We start from the raw sequence: 15,998 nt of genomic DNA, 5'->3' as shown, positions 1-15,998 counted from the left end.
AAAAAATGAATGGCACTTCAAAAAAAACTAAACATTTTAGGGTGACAGTTTCATTTCAGCTGATACATAAATATTTGCCTGGCAATCCACTTCTTGTGCTTCAAATTACTTACATTAAAATAATTTTTGGAGTACTTTGAGCAACTATTTTGTGACATGTACTTTCACACTCACTTTGGTCAATTTACACTATAAACTCTACAAAAACTAAATAAAATTAAAACCTTTCAATCTGCGTTTTTTCCCCCAAAAAATGTTGATTCTGCTCACATGAAAATGTCCTGTTTTCTATCTACATTTGTTTATAATGCAGATTATAACAGTCATTTTTATTCACTTTGACAAGTGTGCTTGGAATATACAGGTTTATCGAGATAAATTTAATCAAATGCAGTTAATAAAAAAAAGAAGTACTTCAATAGATTTAGAGAAGTCAAAAGCTTTACTTTTAAACCACAACAATATAATTATTGTAATCATATAGCGTTTACTACTCTGCTAAAATGTGTAAATTACTTTCTTTGTAGTTTACCTGATCTGCCTGCAGAGGGCGCTCTCTCTCCAGTCATTGTGCGCCACGGCTTTATCTTCTCACAAGAGACCAAACCTTCACCTTGTTCATGTTAATATCCTTGTACAGACTGACGTCACAGGCCCGCATGATGGCGAACATGTGTCTTCAAAAAGCTCATCACGCTGCCTCGTAGGACTGTACGTGTGAGTTTAATTAATTAGAGCTCATTATTTATGCAAATAAGTAGGTCAGGACTGGCATCAATAATGAATACACCACAAGACCGCAGTAAGCTTTATGTATACTTTATGTAGAGACACGTAATGTACAACGTGATCAATCGCTTTTACAGAGAATATAAAAGTTAATGTAACTATAATGCCCACAAAGGGCAGTAGAAGATAATATCGTGCCTTGACCACAAGGCTTTCATTGTATTTTACAATCACATATAAAACTACTGGTGTTTTTGACATCATCGATTATTATATCATCATCATCATCACTGATATTACTTTACTATAATCATCATAAACATCATCAAACATATTCACTATAATCATCATAAATACAACTATCTTCTGCACTCGCAAGTCATGGCTTGTTAAGCTTTTTCACAGTTATTAACCATAATTCTCTTCATCATCGTATGTCTTGTATATTTTCTATTGATTAAGTTTAAGGCTTTTTGTAAAGAAGACCCCAAACTTCAGCTGATGCAAACTTCCGCCAGTCGGCTCACACATGTGACACAGAGTGTGCATACTACAACAAAGAGACCAGAAACCTATACATTATATATATATATACAGACATAACTTAAGCATACGTTGTTGAACATTTACAGGTAGTATTAAACCATTTCACAAATAAAAATAAATACAAAAAAAAAAATATATAGCTGGTTAATGTAGAGATTTTTTTGTTTGTCTTTTTTTTTTTTTAAAGAGGAACACAAAAAAAGCAAGCAAGGATTTTTAGGAGTACAAACCAAATTCTAACAGGATCACAATACGTCGACCTTCACTGACATTGGCCATAAACAAGAAAATAATCAAAAGCTTAACTGGACTGGTACCTATTGGGCCATTGTTTAGCCGTGAATAAAACCCAACCGAAAGAACTTTTAAAGTTAAAATCCTTAAGATACTCGTGAAATTAGAGGGAGGTTTATTTGTATTTAGTTAATTTATGAGTGTTATTTAGTTAGTGGCAGAGTCGATGGTTTTCCTGCTGAGCACAACCTGATTCACCTGGATAAAAGACTCACAATGCGGATTATGAACTCCGGTGTGCTGGTGACTTTTAATTTTTTGGAAGGTAAAGACGAAAGAGCCTCAGCGAGCGTCAGGCCGCTTCTCGGCAAAGAAAACCAAACTGTCGCAATCATGAGAGCGATGCGAATGTCGAGTGAAATCTTAAGGATCACAACTTTCAAAGTTACTCTGTAGTCTCAGTAAGCGCACCGTTGCTTCTCAACTAAACAAAAAAGTATGCACATTTCAGAATTCTCTGCTCCACGCGAATAAATGAAATCAGTCCAGCTGACTCAAGACTGTAATGCTTTGTTAGAAAACTGTAAGCCAGCTTCTTCTGAAGTTACTCTCGGCCACGGCACCTCCAGAGAATTGGATTCAAACCCAGAGTGAGTTCACAACAAGGTCCAGGCGAGGTCATTCTGCACCGACTCAGTCACTACTACCCCAATATCATCCGTCTCCTCCTCCCACCTTCTTTTCGCACCACGAGCCGCCGACATTCCGAACACCGTGTCGACGGCCGTTCAGCCGAACTCTGAATTACAGCAAGCGTTTTTCATAAAGCACAGTGGAGGGAACACTTGCGTCACTTCTGCAGCCACACTGTAAGATGCTGTGTGCAACCGATAGCATGCACACCGCTGCATACACACACACACACACACACACACACAAACACAAACATATTGGTCTATAATAACCCACATGCATGCATGTGCACCTGAAACATGGCAGTTGTGCTTTAGGGAGACCGAGAGACGTTATGTAACCGTGAGAGGGGAGGTGAGGGTGCCGTGTGAGATGGAGGGAAAACAAACGGGCTGGTTAGTTGCTCCGCTGCTCCATGCAAATCCATAAAATTGAGATTCCTGGAGCTACGCTGCCTCAGTTGTGTGTGATGTGTCCCCAACACACACACACACACACACCAGACTTGCAGGCAAGTCCAGAGGACAAACTGGGGTTTCGTCTTCGGGGATGAAGTCGGTTGTGTGGCCAACAGTCATTTTTCTGGTATACCAGCTTTGCAGTGTGTGGTTTATGAGTTCACGAGCCGAAGGAAGAGGAAGATGGAGGAGGAACGGAGGTCGAGGGGATCGTGACTCCTCACTTCTTGTTGGCGATGCGTCTTTTCCTGGTGGCCAGCATGTCGTAGAAGGGATCTCTGCTGATGCTCGCCCTGGAGACGCCAATCAAAAGGACAGACATGAAATAAATAAAAAGGCCACATGAGAGGAGGGTCTCAAACAGCTTTGATATGGAAATGGAGGCACATTTATACAAACCCCTGCTTTAACTAAATCAAAAAAAACTTTGTGCAGTGACCTAGTTTGGTTTCCATGGTTTCGGAAGAGGAACCCCTCCCTCCCAAGTATTTTCTTCTTGGTACTCTGGTTTGCTAGATCCTCCAGAACCCTGCCAAGAACGCAGTAAAGCATACGCACCGCGTCCCTCCAACTGCTCCTCAGGTGTAATCGAGCTATATTGAATAACGGCGCTCAGGATTACGAACTCTTCCACGTTCTCCGGCTCCATTTCTTCTCAAGAGTGACGGGAATGGAAATGTAGCGTACAACGGGAGCAAGTGAGTCAGGAAGCCATTTGGGCTCCAGTGAGAAGCCCAGTTTCACGCCTGCTAAATCCTGTTAGCCCCAACACAAAGCAAGAAGAGGCTCAACCCCCCACTGCGGATATCTCCCATTCCCTTTATAACGCCACACGCTGAAGAATGAGTGCGTGCGCGATGACTATCCTCCTTCTTTATGGGGCTCATTGTCATTTTTCAACAACCCAATTTCGTGAAACAATAACTCCACAGTGGACTGAACAACCCCGAGCATGGCTGCATTGGCACGTGGAACATTTCTCTTCATTTCCGCATTTACAGATAGATACGATGCTTGTTTCATGAACTTGGAGAATTTCACTTTTAGGAAAGTGCTGCATTCATTCATAACCCCCCCCCCCCCCCCCCCCCCCCCCCCACACACACACACACACACTTTTTCACTTGACCTATTTTGTTCAGCATCATCTGGGTTTGTGTGACTCAAGATGAGCAGATAGCACATTGCTCCTGTGATCATCTGTGCTTTAAAAGAAGGGAATATCATTTCCGTATAATAAAAAAAAAAAGAAGAAGAAGAAAAATGCCTTTTATCTCCCCGGACCCCAGAGTCATCTCGGACCCCTCTGGTGAAGCTCTGGCTTGTTAGCCTGGATAGTTGGGAAAACGTCAGCGCGGCTCCACGCTGCCTCTCCTGGATAGGTTTGCTGGCTCACCCCTGGTGTGTTATATGCAGTGACTAATCCCCCATCATTTCCCTCGTGAATACTCTTTGATAGTATGGTGAGAGGGGAGGGGGGGTTGGGGGTCGAGGAGGAACGGGGGGGCGACACTATGTTACAGTATAGATGTGGCATGTTCTGCTGAGCCAACTCTCTTTGACATTGCACCATCTCCTATGAAGGCGATTACAGAACATCCAGCATATAGGTCACAAACAACAAGGGTATCATTATTCTCACAACTATGTGGTTTCTAATAGGAAGAAATCACCTCTCACTGTTTTAATCAAACATCGTATAATTTAATTATAAAACTTAGAGGTGTTAAAAAAAATAAAGGAAACCTCTCTTCATTCTCAGCTGAGACGAAAGACATGAAATTCTGAATTAAAATGTAAAATTTAATCCTTCTTGTTTTTCCAGTGTTTTCAAATGTTGACCCTAAAATCCCCGTCATTAATCACAGATTTGGTTTATTGGGGCACAATAAGATCCCAAAATTCGTCTTAAATTTCAGATTAAACATCTGGAGCACCAGGGACAAACAAAAGAATGAGCTTAACAAGTCATCTGAGACCAGAAAGAAATTGTGCTTGGTAACAAAAATGTGGACCTTGTTTATATCAGTAGTGATCTACAGTCCAAGGTTTATTTCTGGAACATATTTATGATCCAGATAGAACTTGGATGGGTGAATTCAAGGCTTTTTAATTATTAGTTTTATTAATAGAAAGATAGAGTCAAATAAGAGGAACATGAGTTCTTAGACGCGATATGAAAAAACCTTATTACAGCTTCTGTTTGTTCAATGAAGTGTAACATTAGGAAAAGCTCAGGTCAGGGAGGCGCATGTGCTGTTACTTGTACAAGAAATCTTACTTAATGGATTTAATCCACTCTTCTTTCTCCTCGGGCGTGGGTGCAGATATTCTGTATACCACATGATTTCCCTCAACGACACGCCCATCGGCCTCCGTCTTGCAGGCTTTGATCACCTGGCCTTTGTGATTGGGGTTATACAGCTCGAAACAGTTCTGAAGAAAGGGGACGAAGTGTCGGAAACTTCAAACGATCAACACTGATTCAGAAAAGAATGCAGATATTGAACAAGTAACTGGGAGAAAGATACTTGTTGTAAGGCTGAGGTCTCTAATGAGGCAACACTCACAGGTTTCCTTGGCTCCTCCACCTCCCTGATGCTGAGATTCTCCAGGGGTATGATCCCACGAGGTTCCTTATCCTAACGGGGAGAGGGATGAGGGGCAGAAACATGAGAGGAGCCAGAAAAACAAGAAACTGCACAATTGGGAAGTTTAAAAAGAACAGAGAGAGTGCAAGGAAATAAAGTGAGAACTAAATCGTTAGAAATCATTTAAAAAAAAAAAAAAAGGAGAATATAGGTGTGTAAGCTGTTTATGAAAAAGATTTTAACCCCACAATCAGCCTTGGAGCCCCCACCCCCCTTCCTCGTCCTCCAGGTTCTTTGCTGGACTGGATAATGTGCGCATGCTGCAGTCAGACCAGAGGACAGGACGTAATGACAGTGTCCTGTAGGATAACAGTAGGGCGGAGGGAGGACAGTGCTGATGTAGCAGCAATGCCACAAAGGGACTGATAAAAATCTTCAAGGACCACTACTCACAGATTTGTCCTACACGAGCAGACAAACATCAGGGCGTCAAGACAAAGGTTTAACAGCCTCTTGGTACTCGAACTAATCAAGAGCTAATTTGAACAATTAACAACCACTTATATCAATTAAAACAGGGATGTAACAAATCCCCACTGTGGCCACGGGTGGAAATTAAAGGCGACTGGAAGTTCTCTCTCACTCTCCCCTCCGACGTGGCTTTTACTTACGAGAGGATATCGTTTATACATTTGTCACACGCGTTGGTAAAATGTGAAGCTGCAGCAGAAGTTGAGAGTGCAGTCGTCAACCCAGCAATCTGCGCCATTACATAATTAATGCGGAGGAGAGGAAGCAGGAATGGAGCCAAATAACAAGCAAACTCTGGAGCAGCACGTTCAGGTAAATATTGTTCAGAGTGTAATACATGGACTGCCTGCATTTTTAATATCAGCAGTTAAAATGATTTGATAATTAACTAAACTCAGATTGCGGTGCGTCAGAAGTGTTCACTCCAGGTCAACGCACACCATCAACAAACACACGACCTCGGTATGGTACTCACAGTTGTGTACTCGAAGTAGTAGAGGCAGTTGTCTGTGAGGATGAACCACCTTCTTTTCCAGGTTTTCACTCGACCCCCTGGCAGGAATAGACAGAGGAGACAGGAAGTGACACAATGGCCTCAGTGACAGGCTGTCTCCTGTCAGGAAAAAGAGCAGGAATGTGACACTCGCCAAGCAAGCTGACCTACATCCACCGGTGTTTTCTTATTCTCCAGAATGTTTTAATGAAATTACCCCATAAATTTGTGTAAATACAGTATTGGGCAAACATTTTAGGCCATTTTGCTGCAGAGCAAGGATACTGTCAAAATAGAGATATAACAAGTTTTTTTCTTTTAACCCAAAGTGAATAAACAGAAGGAAGGTCAGTATTTGTTCATCCTTTGCCTTCCAAACAGCAGTTTTACTTTATTTTCTGTACCCTTGCACATAGCTTCTGGAGGTACTTCTAAGCATGTTGGATCTTATGTGGATGTTGGCTTGAGGGAGTCTCTCGTTCTCTTCCTGTAACCCCAGACTGACAAGGTTGAGACAGACACTCTTTTGGGGGGGGGGGGGGGGGGGGGGGGGGGGGGCACACTATCACATCCAATATCCACTGTTCTTTATGATAAAAGTATTCCTCAATGGGGAGGCTTATGAATGGAATTTAAAGCCCAGCTTCCATGATTGTACTAGTCAATGGACATGGATGTATATACTGTATCTTAGATATTTTTAATACCAATAGACTTTGTGTTTATAGCACTTTTCCTAACATTGCCACAGTCCTTTACCAAATCAATCAAATTAGATCGATTATGTAAAGCTGAAAGAAAAGTACACACGTACAAACTTTATAAGAATGTACAAAAGAAATATATAAATTAGATCAAGCAATGAAAACAATTTAAAAAAATAAAGATAGAATAAAATAACTCCAAATAAAAACTCCTGCTTTTTTTAAGTCCGGGCAAGAAATAAAGACCAAATGCTTAAATTAACATAACTGACTATACAAGGTTGCACATTAGTTTGCTGTTGTGATTCAATTTGCTTTAGGTTCCCATCCTCAACCACAGGGAAATGTCATGAGACCACAAACTACAGGAAATATTCCTCATGCCGCACAAAAGTCACTGTGACCCAGACGTCTCTCTCTTCATGTAAGAGGCCACTTTAACTTAACAATACGCTGATGTTCCCGTTTCATTATATTTTTATAAAAATCTGAATTGCCTTAGATTTTTTTTTTTCCTCTGGACATATGCAATGTCTATTTCAAAAACAGATTTTAAGTCAAATGTTCAGTATTTCTTACATCGCGTGACGACAGTCTAAATGTATATCGCTGATACTGTGATAAACTGTAGGAAGCTGTTCTCTTTAACTGTGTGAAACACGCAGGCGAGCGGGTTTGTACGCGATAGCAATTTGACGGCCACTATCTCTTCCGACTCTGAGCTTCACCAAGTGATGACTCAAGCAACTCCTAAATTATTACCGACTTTGCCTATTCATTTTTCAAAGCAACAAGATAAAAAACCTTGTTGGCTCTTCGGCGAAGGGAGCAAACTTAGCTCTTGATATGAACCTAACATGGCACCTAAAGCACCCCTGAAGGAGCGTACATGCACAAATACATGCATGCATGCAAAAAAAAAAAAAAACTCAAGACACCCCAGAGCAACTTCTCCACCTCGTGTGGTAACTTGTGCATGCTGGATCGCAGAACGGAAAGAAACTAAAGCGGAGAAAGGGCAAGCGCGAATGTCCAGCTTGGTGGTTGGAAGCAGCACTCAGCCTGTGGCGGTCACTGTGCAGCCTCACGCTGGAGGAAAAAACAGGGGATTTAGACAGAGCAGGGACACTGAGGAAGCTTCCCTGGTGAAAGACACCATGTCTGGCCTGCGTGTGCATACCTGCACTGCATCACAGCAGCACACAATAAGAAACGCAACCTGTGTGTGAGTGCGCGTGCACTGACTCACATGGGCCTATACGGGCCACCCGCAATCACAGCAGCACCCGATTTCCTTACATTTCAATAGACTCTGGCTATTGAATTAGCGTGGCCAAATTTCCGCTCCGTGCGCAGAGATTTGCTAAGAAGGCATTTATTCCTCCACATCCTCCAGGGTTTATTTTTAGAGTTAAATTAGAAATATCATAGTGAGAACTGGTGCGAGAAATGGCCCCGGGGAGGAACACTGCTAGAATGTAATCATGTTAGGTCTGTGAGCCACAATGGGGCTATTTACATTCGTACTCATGGAGCTTGATGAGGCTACAGAGACGTTACACAGAGTTTGAAGAATGCACAGGTCAAAGCCAGGTGTGTGTGTGTGTGTGAGAGAGAGAGAAAACAGTCATAAACGTAACCACCTGCAGCGAGTTTGCGCTCTAACCCTGGACAAACAAAAGCCACGCTACTGGACTGTCGTTATCCTACAAAATTAATCAATGTCTAACTGCATGAAAAAAAGCAATCTGTTAAAGGAGGAAGTTGAAGAAGAGGTGATAAGATGCTGTAGGTAAGCAACATCTGCTGGATACCACCGCCAAGCAGAAGAGCAGCAATCAAAACCACATGGAAAACGCCGGCATGCACGACCGTGAGACCGCGCGCACACACATTCGCTCGTAAATTACGGTTTACAGCGGGCTTTCCACGAAAGCATTAAGGATAGTTTTAACAAGTTTGAGTGTACAACTCCAAATGTGTGATGAACCACAATGGAAACTCAAGTAAAGCTTGCAAACTCTGAATTTTCTCAATCAACACAAACACCCACATTTACTTTTAACATTGCTTGAGATCGCTTTCGTGAACATTCACAGCGACATGAACAAGCTGCTTCAACTTATTATGAAATGTCCCATGCTCAAGTTAGAAGCAGAAATTACTCAAACTAAGAAGATGAGTCACATGCACGAAAAAATGATTGAGTCGATGTGCGCCACAAGAGATGCTATTTCAGCTATTTTTAATTTAGCTGTGGTTCTAAAGTATAATCTGTGCAAAGCATTTCTATAGGGATCTGAACATATACAGGGCATTAATCATTCATGAACATTATGATGATAATTCAGTTTTCTCTCATGGCGTTTTAAAAAGCTGCATATAAAGATAAATGTTTCTGCACGGTTTCTCCGTTTCTTTGTGCTTCTTGTTAATTTTTTTTCCCCCCAAACACTTTATGTATGTTTCAATGTAATTTTACGCCAACTCAAAAGATTAGCTGTCGTCTTTAATGATGTTTCTTGCATGTTTTGGGTCATCGGTTAACACCGAATATGCACCCATGTTCCAGCTGAGAAGTTTGTGCTTTTAATCTGGTTTTAGTTCAACTAAACTTTAAGTTTATAAAGTGCACTTCACACTGCACTGTGTCTAAATCATCGGACCTCACCACAAAACTAAGAGTGCGTAAGCTGGAATCGCCTCTCGCATGCAGTAGAAAGTTCTCGTGAGAAAAAAAAAAAGAAATATCCCAGAGCAGGAAAAAAAAGAAAATGCACGAGTAACCAAATAAAGTCGCCCAGGATGTCTCGCATTCCCTCGGCAGCTGATCGAGTCTGATGCTAACCTAATTTCAGCAGCCAGCCTTCTCTGTCTGGGTTGAAGAACGTGTGCGTCAGGTCATTCCCATCGTCCTCCGGGATCTTGAAGGGTTCACTCTTGATGCTGTCGTATAGATTCTATGCAGACAAAAAGGCAGAGACGGTTGAGGTGCACAGAAATATTCCATCAGCAGGAAAACGTCCAAATGAGCATGCACACTCACAGTGCATTACACAGAGCACTGACAAACTCCATTACGGTGCTGGGAAGTCAAAGACAAAATGATTTATACTTCAGTGACTCTGCAAGCTCAGGCAGTTTTTAATAAAGTGTCTATGTTTATGCATTCACTCGAAATAAAACAAATAGCACTTTGGCATAGACATCATGTAGGTCTTTTTTTTCTTTGCGAAATCATGAAAAATCATCAGCATCAGCACCCAGTGCAAAGTCTGCAGAGCTGCAATATCTCAATTAGTGAAGCATGATTGCTTTGCACAGAAGAGAGCCTGCGCATTTGGTTTGTTTTTTTGTTTTTTTCCCCCCTGACTTTCATGTAGTGTATTTTAAAATCCATGTTACGCTTTAACCAACACCGTGATTAAAATGCAACGCCACACAGGTTACATTTGTCAAACCTAACAAACTAATAAAGTCAAAGCTCTCACCCTGAGTAGCTCCTCCGGGAGGTCCCCCCCCTCGTTGATCCCTCGGTTCATGGAGATGAAGCGCTCCACCGGGGGCTTATCTCTGACGTTGGGATTGTGCAGGCTGGTGTTCAGCATAATGATGGCAAATGATAGGACGTAGCAGGTGTCTGCGGAAGCAATTACATGCAGGGTCAGTGGGAAACGCAACATGCAGCGCGGGCTTCCTCTCTCTCACGCATTTGTGATTGGATTTCTAACAATTAGATTGATAAAAACATTAAACAAGGTAAAATTGAGTTCATACTAAAATATGACAAAATGTTGGGTTTTTTTCTTAAAGGCAACATGCTTCACACTTCAACACAAGCTATGCAGGTGTAAAGGTTGCTCTTCAGCTTTTCTAATATAATAATGCCAACGTGACAGCACCGGAGATATGTGATTGACGAGACAGTAATCCGTCAAAAGATTTTCTCACACCAAATTTAGCACTCTTGTCTCATAAAAACAGGGATTTAATCAACCAAAAGCATGGTGGTCTCACACACACATGCACTGTTAACACACAAACATCCATGATCCACCGCTCCTGCAACTCCACATCATAACCCCTGCTCACCATCCTCCACCTCATCCATCCACACACTAACTGCCCCGGTCAACATCCTCTGCCCTGTAATTTATAACCCCGGCGTGAGAGATGACCAATAACTAAGTCTGGGTGTGTCACCGCTTCGCCGCATCAATATTCATGACCCGTGCTGTCACCTGTGTCCCCCTCGACGTTCGACACCGCGGCAGCAGACGATGCACAACGAGCCGGGACTGTGCTAATGACCGCTATTGACCAATGATCAATTTCATTATCACTGCTGGAGCCACGAATACTGATTACACTGGGTTTAGTGAGCATGCTGAGAGGGACAGTGCAACGTGGGGAGGAAAATAAAAAAGGTCCCAAGTGAGTGGCCAAGTTCGGACTGAGACTAAAAGAATAAACATCAAAAACTGGGTTGATGTCTGTGTCCTGAGAGGGTGATTTAGGTGGACATGTACTGAAGATTTATACCACCGAAACAGGTCCAGCTGTCTAGAGACGGAAGACAGACAGTCAGAGGGATTGATCTGAGGCCGGGATGGTCCAGATGCCATATGTTATCTGTCCCGGGCTGTCTGACTAGGTTTGACTCATGTATCTGCCGTGTCTGTGTGTGTGTGTGTGTGGTACCTGTGGACTGGAAGACGCCGGGATTGCATTGGCAGTACCTGGAGGCAAACGCCTCCATCATTCGATCAATCTTCTGGGCTTCGCCCGGAAGTCTGAAGCTCCACAGAAACTGCCTGCAACAGCAAAGAGAGGGCAAACAGAACAACATGCCATGAAATATTGACGCGCACGTGTACCTTCATTGTACATGACAAACCGCGTTATATGCCTCAGATAATTCCCCACACCAAGAAGAGGAGCAACTTTTGGAATGAATGCACACAGCTTTACTCAACCTGAAGAATAGATTGTTCACAGAGCCGTGTGTGACTGTTTCTTTTACAATTTTGGATCCTATCAATGCAACATAAACATTCAGGTGATGTACAGTATATCCTCTGTATCCTGTGGCATTAAAAATCAGTTTCTGCTTAAGTTGGGACAATCAGGACAGAAACGTAAAGCGCTCAGGAAGAGGTTACACCTGGATTATTTCCGTTGGGCCATGTAAAGACAATCTCCTAGCCCGTGGTGGGAAAATCAAACATTTGAGCATAAGCGTGTGTTTCTGGCTGATTTGCTATACGCTCATAATTCTGCTGTTTACCGAGCGACTGCTGAGGCGCGCAGGTTTTATCGCCGTGATAGCAGAGTTGTAAAACCCTTTCTCGTGATGTTGGAAACTGCATCAGAGCGTTTTGAGGCTGTATTTCATCTTCTCACTTGTAGCCTCAAACACACACCTGCAATAAAAGGGGCCACCGGCTCACCTTAAGGCTTGAACGAGGTTGAGGTCTGCAAACTCGTGAAGTTCCACGAACGCCTGGAGGACCTTGATGTTAAAGTCATCGCTGAGGATTAGAAGGGATACGTGTCAAAATTGTACTTATTAATACTCTTTATCCATGGACATTTTAAATTATTTTTAGATTAAAAAAAAAGTCAACCACAAAAGATCAAGAACATAAAGTTGCTATTCTGATTATTAATAAATGATCAGATGCTCAGGGAACAGACACTGAAATGAAGAAACAGCCCTCGAAACCCACTGCAGACATAAAGTCACACTTGTTTAGGCTCAAGGTGGAAGTAAAACCATGCGACCATGTCATCGTCCCATTTCCAGACAGAGAGCTGCTGTGGAACTGAGCAGGGCTGCATGACACGACCCGTCTCCCCCCCCTTGACTGCCCTTCGAGAAGAACTAACCCTCCCTTCAGTTTTGTTTTTTTAACGCCAGCAATGCTCGCCTCCATAAATCCAAGCAAGCAGTTTTCCAGTGTTTTGCCCCCGTGTCTGAATGCGTGTGGTGCAGATATAACCGAGAGATAGGAAGGAAAGGAAAAAAAAAAAAGAGAGAGATGGAAAGAAACGGAGAGCTCACCGTTCCCCCAAGTAGTCCCCGATTACTGTTTTGTTAAGGCCCTCGCCTTTGTAAAGGAACTGTGCAATGTCCTCTGGGGTGTTCTGGAGAAGATCGTTCTCCAAAAGAAATTGAATTCCCTGGTTGAAAAAAAAAAAAAAAAAGGGAAAAGAGAAGCCACACATGCACTTCAATTACTCATTTTGGTTTCATTTAAGAGCCCTGACGGATGGCCTTGAAACATTTAGAAATGTAATTACAGGGGCCAAATTAAATCATAAAAGAGGAATCCATCCGCGGCTGTGTTATCGATCGTGATAAGGAATCACATCAGGGTCTGACCTCACCTTCTTGGGGTCCATGTTAAACTTCTTTCTCCCCATGGCGATCTGTTTGTTTCTTTGTGTGGTTTTGCTGTAAGAAAAACAGAACATGACAGGTGGGTGCGGTGTGTTTTTTTTTTTTTCCCCTCCTGGGCGGCTAGGCTTTTTCGTAGCTCAGCTTGGTTTTTATGTAAGACAAACCATCACAGTGTTTATTTAACAACACGTTTGGTTATTTACCAAGTAATTTGGTCACTCAACGGTGCAGCTCCTGCCTTTATTTCAATGCATCCTGCAAAATCTTGCAACATTACATCCTTTTTTTTTTTTTTTAATGCTACGATTTAAAAACACAGTTTACATGCATCCTGCAGGAAACTCTTTACCTTTGTGTCAATTTGAATGCTCCCTAAGCTTCCCGTGAGCCCAAAATAGCCCCGGCCCCTTTGCCAGCTGCACCTGAGACACACTGAACTCACAGCCTGACACAGGACCTCGCTCCACCTCGTCAGCCAATCAAACGGCAGCCGCCAAGTGTGCGCAGTCTGGCTAATGTTTAGTCGAGCGATGTCCGGCTTCGCTGCTCAAACAATGAGGGGGATTAGCACGGGAACACGCGCACACAAAACGACAGGTGTGACGCTCGCGCTGAAAGTGACTGTATGTTTGAAGGCTTTACGGTAAAAGAGCGGGAGAGGCAAAATAAACAGGAAAAGTGGGTTAATTAAATGGCTGTTGAGAACGTGAATCAACAAAGGCTTTGACGACTGATTCGTTGTCGTCTTTCAACCACAACCACTTTCTGCGTCTCCTGTTCTCGTCAGCAAAAATAGGTAACATTCATCGGGGGCATCTTTAAAAATTGGTCAAACAAAACGACCGAGCAAGAATAACAGATGTATGAAAATTATTACATATTTTAGTTTTAAGGGCCAAAAGATCTTTTGAAAAATTTGCGAGTAACGCATCTACAACTCACTCACCTTTCACCCACACAGGTTAGCTGCTCGATCTCAGTCATCACCTCTGCGATCTCAAACTTCAGCCGCTGCAAACGAAGCACTCAGTCACTTATTTCAAAAGACTTAGTGTCTATAAGCTCAAACACAACAGAATATTTATTTAAAGAAAAAAGTAAACGACTTCAAGGGTAGTGTGACAGGACTGGTCACTGTACAGCTTGTCAGCGTCACAATGTAGGTCAGTCACGGAAGGACATTCCAACTAATATTAAATGATGAAAGCAACAGCAAATGTATAATATGTGCAATTTTGAACAATCTAAACACGGCAGCAGCATGCAAAATCATAATATTCCAAATATTGCTCAGTGCAGTCGTATTGATCAGAAGAGTCTTGAAAAGTACAAGACACTTGAATAACTATTTATTTGCATGTAGTCTGCTCAGAATCCTTAATCAAATCATTTCCATTGATCTGGGTGTATTGTCCTTCCCCAATTATCACATCTACAAGCAATTCATTATTACCATTTGCTACTCACTTCAATATCATCCAGAAGCTCTTTTTTCCTGCGTCGGATGTTTGACAGCTCATCTCTTTCCTCCAAAGACAGGTCCTCAGGAACTGGAAAAATGCACAGAGCAGAGCGAGAGAGTGAGTGAGAGAAATGTGAGTGGGGGGAAGTTGGGATTGGTCGGGAGGGGTTACGAGGATGGATTAAATTAATTCACCTTCCTACCATCCAGTCAGAACTCACAGGGATTAAACTCAACAATGCATACCTGTTAAATGAATCTATTCCAAAGACATTACATGTGACCCGAACGAATGCGCTGACGGAGGTGCCACTGCATCTCTCAATCCAGTGTCGAACACCACGCAAGTTTTAGGGAACAATCTGGGTTTTTTAGCTGCTACGTCAATCTGATATGTCAATCTGATGCTCACAAACCACATCTCTAATGCTCAGAAGGTGATGCAAAGTGGCGTTTTTTTTAGCTTTTAGCAGTTTGCTCATAAATACAAATCTCTAGTAAAAACTGCATCATTATAGAGGTGTTAGAAGTAGATCATACCAAAGTCACAAATGGATTCTTTTTTTTGTGAGAAATGTCTTTAGAAACGGGGATAAAACTACAGAAATCTGTCTGTAAAGCACTGTTGACTTCAATCAATAGTTGAATAAAATATATAACCGGATATAAATAAAATCCAGGTTGTCACGCACGCGGGCACACACACACACACACACACACACACAAATATAACTATCAAATATCGGCCTTCTGAAACTCTACGCTCATCGGGCCCTCTTCTTTGAGTTATTACCTCGACATTGAATCAGAGGCGTGTCACCTAACATGCATGCTTTACAGGTTAGTGCACATTGTACACACCATGCATACAGAATTTACATTTCACACACGACTTATATTTTATTCCACGCTGAAGGTCCCAGAGGCCACCTACTTATCCTTCATTAAACTACACCACGTCAGCCTCTCCCCTCACACACACACACACACACACACACACACACACACACGCCTCGGAGGACCACCCCCTCTTCCACACATTAGAGAACAGCAATCCATTTGAGAGTGAGCTAACAGGAAGTAGGTCATTTTCACATGGAGCTATACCAGATTGTGCTTCTCCTACACTGTTTCTCACATATGCACACCACTCC

The 15,998-nt window shown here is 42.4% G+C and overlaps 1 protein-coding gene across 1 annotated transcript in view; it reads right to left on the bottom strand.

Annotated features, from left to right (window-relative positions):
• Nucleotides 1-1,458: 1,458 nt before the first annotated feature.
• cyth3b (cytohesin 3b) overlaps nt 1,459-15,998 on the bottom strand; it is a 33,803-nt gene continuing 19,263 nt past the window's right edge. Inside the window, exons 2-13 of the mRNA XM_080487955.1 lie at nt 14,850-14,932; nt 14,329-14,393; nt 13,370-13,436; nt 13,044-13,162; nt 12,430-12,510; nt 11,681-11,793; nt 10,471-10,619; nt 9,828-9,939; nt 6,258-6,334; nt 5,231-5,302; nt 4,942-5,096; nt 1,459-2,953 (exon numbers count right to left, since the gene is read on the bottom strand). Of these exons, the coding sequence (XP_080344081.1) occupies nt 2,881-2,953; nt 4,942-5,096; nt 5,231-5,302; nt 6,258-6,334; nt 9,828-9,939; nt 10,471-10,619; nt 11,681-11,793; nt 12,430-12,510; nt 13,044-13,162; nt 13,370-13,436; nt 14,329-14,393; nt 14,850-14,932 (1,166 nt within the window). The 3' untranslated portion in view covers nt 1,459-2,880. The remainder of the gene's footprint in view (nt 2,954-4,941; nt 5,097-5,230; nt 5,303-6,257; nt 6,335-9,827; nt 9,940-10,470; nt 10,620-11,680; nt 11,794-12,429; nt 12,511-13,043; nt 13,163-13,369; nt 13,437-14,328; nt 14,394-14,849; nt 14,933-15,998) is intronic.

Source organism: Lipophrys pholis (assembly GCF_963383615.2).
Source record: "Lipophrys pholis genome assembly, chromosome: 19".
NCBI lineage: Eukaryota > Metazoa > Chordata > Actinopteri > Blenniiformes > Blenniidae > Lipophrys > Lipophrys pholis.
The sequence above is the reverse complement of the archived record's forward strand: the minus strand, read 5'-3'. Positions and strand labels throughout refer to the sequence as shown.